This window comes from Borostomias antarcticus (assembly GCF_949987555.1).
Source record: "Borostomias antarcticus genome assembly, chromosome: 10".
NCBI classification, from domain to species: domain Eukaryota; kingdom Metazoa; phylum Chordata; class Actinopteri; order Stomiiformes; family Stomiidae; genus Borostomias; species Borostomias antarcticus.
The window spans coordinates 12909065-12911564 of record NC_140243.1 but is presented as its reverse complement, the minus strand read 5'-3'; the positions used below and the strand labels follow the sequence as shown (position 1 = coordinate 12911564).

General features: G+C 57.6%; 1 protein-coding gene across 1 annotated transcript in view; it reads left to right on the top strand.

The window, feature by feature from the left end:
* The window catches only part of atn1 (atrophin 1), a gene marked incomplete at both ends in the record, with an annotated part of 8831 nt that overhangs the window by 3202 nt on the left and 3129 nt on the right, over window positions 1-2500 (top strand). Inside the window, 2 exon segments of the mRNA XM_084444498.1 lie at window positions 1-1427; window positions 1608-1824. The exon segment at window positions 1-1427 is cut by the window's left edge and continues 144 nt beyond it. Coding sequence (XP_084300624.1) covers window positions 1-1427; window positions 1608-1824 — 1644 coding nt within the window.

The following is a 2500-nucleotide window of genomic DNA, read 5'->3' as shown; positions in this document are numbered from 1 at the left end:
CAGGGTCCGGGGGGGCGAGACGGACCCATGGGCCCCGGAGGGAGAGACTTTGGGCCTGGGTTTAGAGACAGAGAGAGGGAGAGGGAGAGAGAGAGAGACGGAGGGAGAGAGTTCTCTCTGCCCGGTCAGAACCAGAATCGAGACTTCGCCTCCAACGGGGCGGGGCCAGGAGGCGGGCATGCTAGAGACAAGGAGGGGGGCAGATGGGGGGAATACGGGGGGCAGACAAGAGAGGTGGGGGGCAACAGCAACCCCAACAACAACCCCCTGCCCACTGGCAACACCCCCAGCTCTGCCGCTGGGCTACCCGTGACCCCCATGCTGAACCGAGACCCCCCATCCTCACCCCAAAACAACCCCAGTCACCCCTCTCTCTCCTCCCTGCCTCCCCACCCCCACCCGCCAAACGCCTCCACCCGGGACTACCCCCCCCCCCTGGACCAGGCCCAGACCCCCTCTGCTGGGGCAGATCACTTCCACAGGGACTACCCCCCCGGTGGAGCCCCTGCCCCTGGCCCCCCCCGGGAGTACCCCAGCCCCACAGGGATGACCCCCAGCCTGGGGAGAGACTACCCCTCCGGCCCCCACGGCTCCCACCCCCACTACCAGCCCCAGACGGCCAGGGACAGAGACAGGGAGAGGGACTCCGCTCTCTACCAGGGAGGCCCCGCCCACCGCGGAGGCCCCGCCCAGCCCCCCGCCCACTCCCCCTCCTCCTCCTCCGCCCATCACGGACACCCTCCCAACGCCCCCTACCCCCCCCCTCCGCCTCCTCCTCCCCAGACCTCCCTCACCCAGCCGCCCCCCACCTCGGGCCTGGGGCCCAATCACGCGCGTCCCGCGCAGTACCCCTCCTCCAATCAGACTCCCCCGACGCCCCATTCCCCCTTGTCCAGTCCCACCACCAATCAGATGGGAGGGTTTCCCTCCTACCCTCCTGGCTCCTCCTCCGGGGCTAACATGTCACTTCCTGGTTCGGGCGTGTCCTCAACCTGTTCCCCTGGCTGTCGGCCCTCCCCCTATCACAGCACTTTGAACAGCCACGCCCCCTTCAGTGGCCCCTACCACTCCAATGGGAACAGCGGCAGTAACCTGCCCAATAACAACAGCAATAGTAGCAGCAGCAACGCCACCAACAGCAGCAATAGCAACTCCCACTCCCTCTCCCCCCAAAACGCCACCAAGGGACCCCCGCCTCTTAGTAACCCTGGCAACAGCAACAATGGCGTTCCAAACCCGGGCGCCAGCTCAGCGCTTCCTGGGGACGGCCACTCCGACGCGTCGGTAGGCCCCCCCCCCCCACCCGTCATCAAGGAAGAGCCAATGGAGGAGAGGGAGGAGATCGAGAGCCCGCCCCCAGTGCTGAGAAGCCCCTCCCCCGAGCCCAAGTCCGTGGACATTCCGATCCACGCCAGCCAATCAGCACGGTGCGTTGGGATCAGTGTCATGATGCCGTGGCTTTAGTGTGTCTCAGTGTGTATCATCCTGATACTTGAGACCTGAAACGTTACTGTAAACAGAACCTTCCGGTAAAAATGACCGGTATCTGAAATCAATACGCAGAGAAACAGAATCTGTGCTGAGGTTCTGTGTTGTGGTTCTCTCAGGTTCCACAGGGTTCTAGACCGGGGCAGTGGGAACTCGTGCGCCCGCAGCGACGTTCTCTTCGTCCCCCTGGACGGCTCCAAGCTGTGGAAGAAGAGAAACGAGGTGATTGAGAGGGCCCGTCGGGAGGTGGAGCAGAGAGCCAGAGACCTGCGGGAGAGAGAGAGGGAGCGGGAGAGGGAGAGAGAGAGGGAGAGAGACCTGGAGAGACACCTACAGGTGAGACCTCTGGCGGAGGGGAGTTTCTGAAGGGCTTCATGTAACAAATACATACATTACTGTACAGGCGATTTTGTTCTTATAAAAAGTTCAATCCTTTAACAACTGGCTTTTTCATTTAGTAAATTGATTGATTATTTGATTTAAAACAGATAACAAACAACAAACAAACAGTCTGATATAAAATCATGCCTATGTGACAAGCATGGAGCAGACAGTCAGGGGAATAACAGGGTCAAGTCTTTGCTGTGGTGCGGACATGTAACCATGAAGAATGTGCATTGCAACAGATGATTAGAAGTTCTTGTCTTCTCTCTTTAAAGCTCAGTGAGATCACTTTTTTATGGTTCAATATTCACCTTTACTTGCTATTAGTTTGTGAATTGGTCTTAGAAAGACCCCAAAAAACATTTTCGTGACATGAGACTGCATGAGACCCTGTGAATATATATTTTATAATTTCGGTGTACTGGCTAGTACACTGGCGGGAAATCTTGTGGTGGAAACAGAAGTGACACGTTTATCAGGAAGACAACAAACACTTCGCCTCGCGAAACGAAATCTACCTGCACATAAAAGGAAGAAGACTGGTATTTACCTGCATTGAAGCCATCCTTCCAGAAAGTAGCTACAATCTTCCAATCCAGTCACGCGCGTTTGTTATCATTTTTTCCCA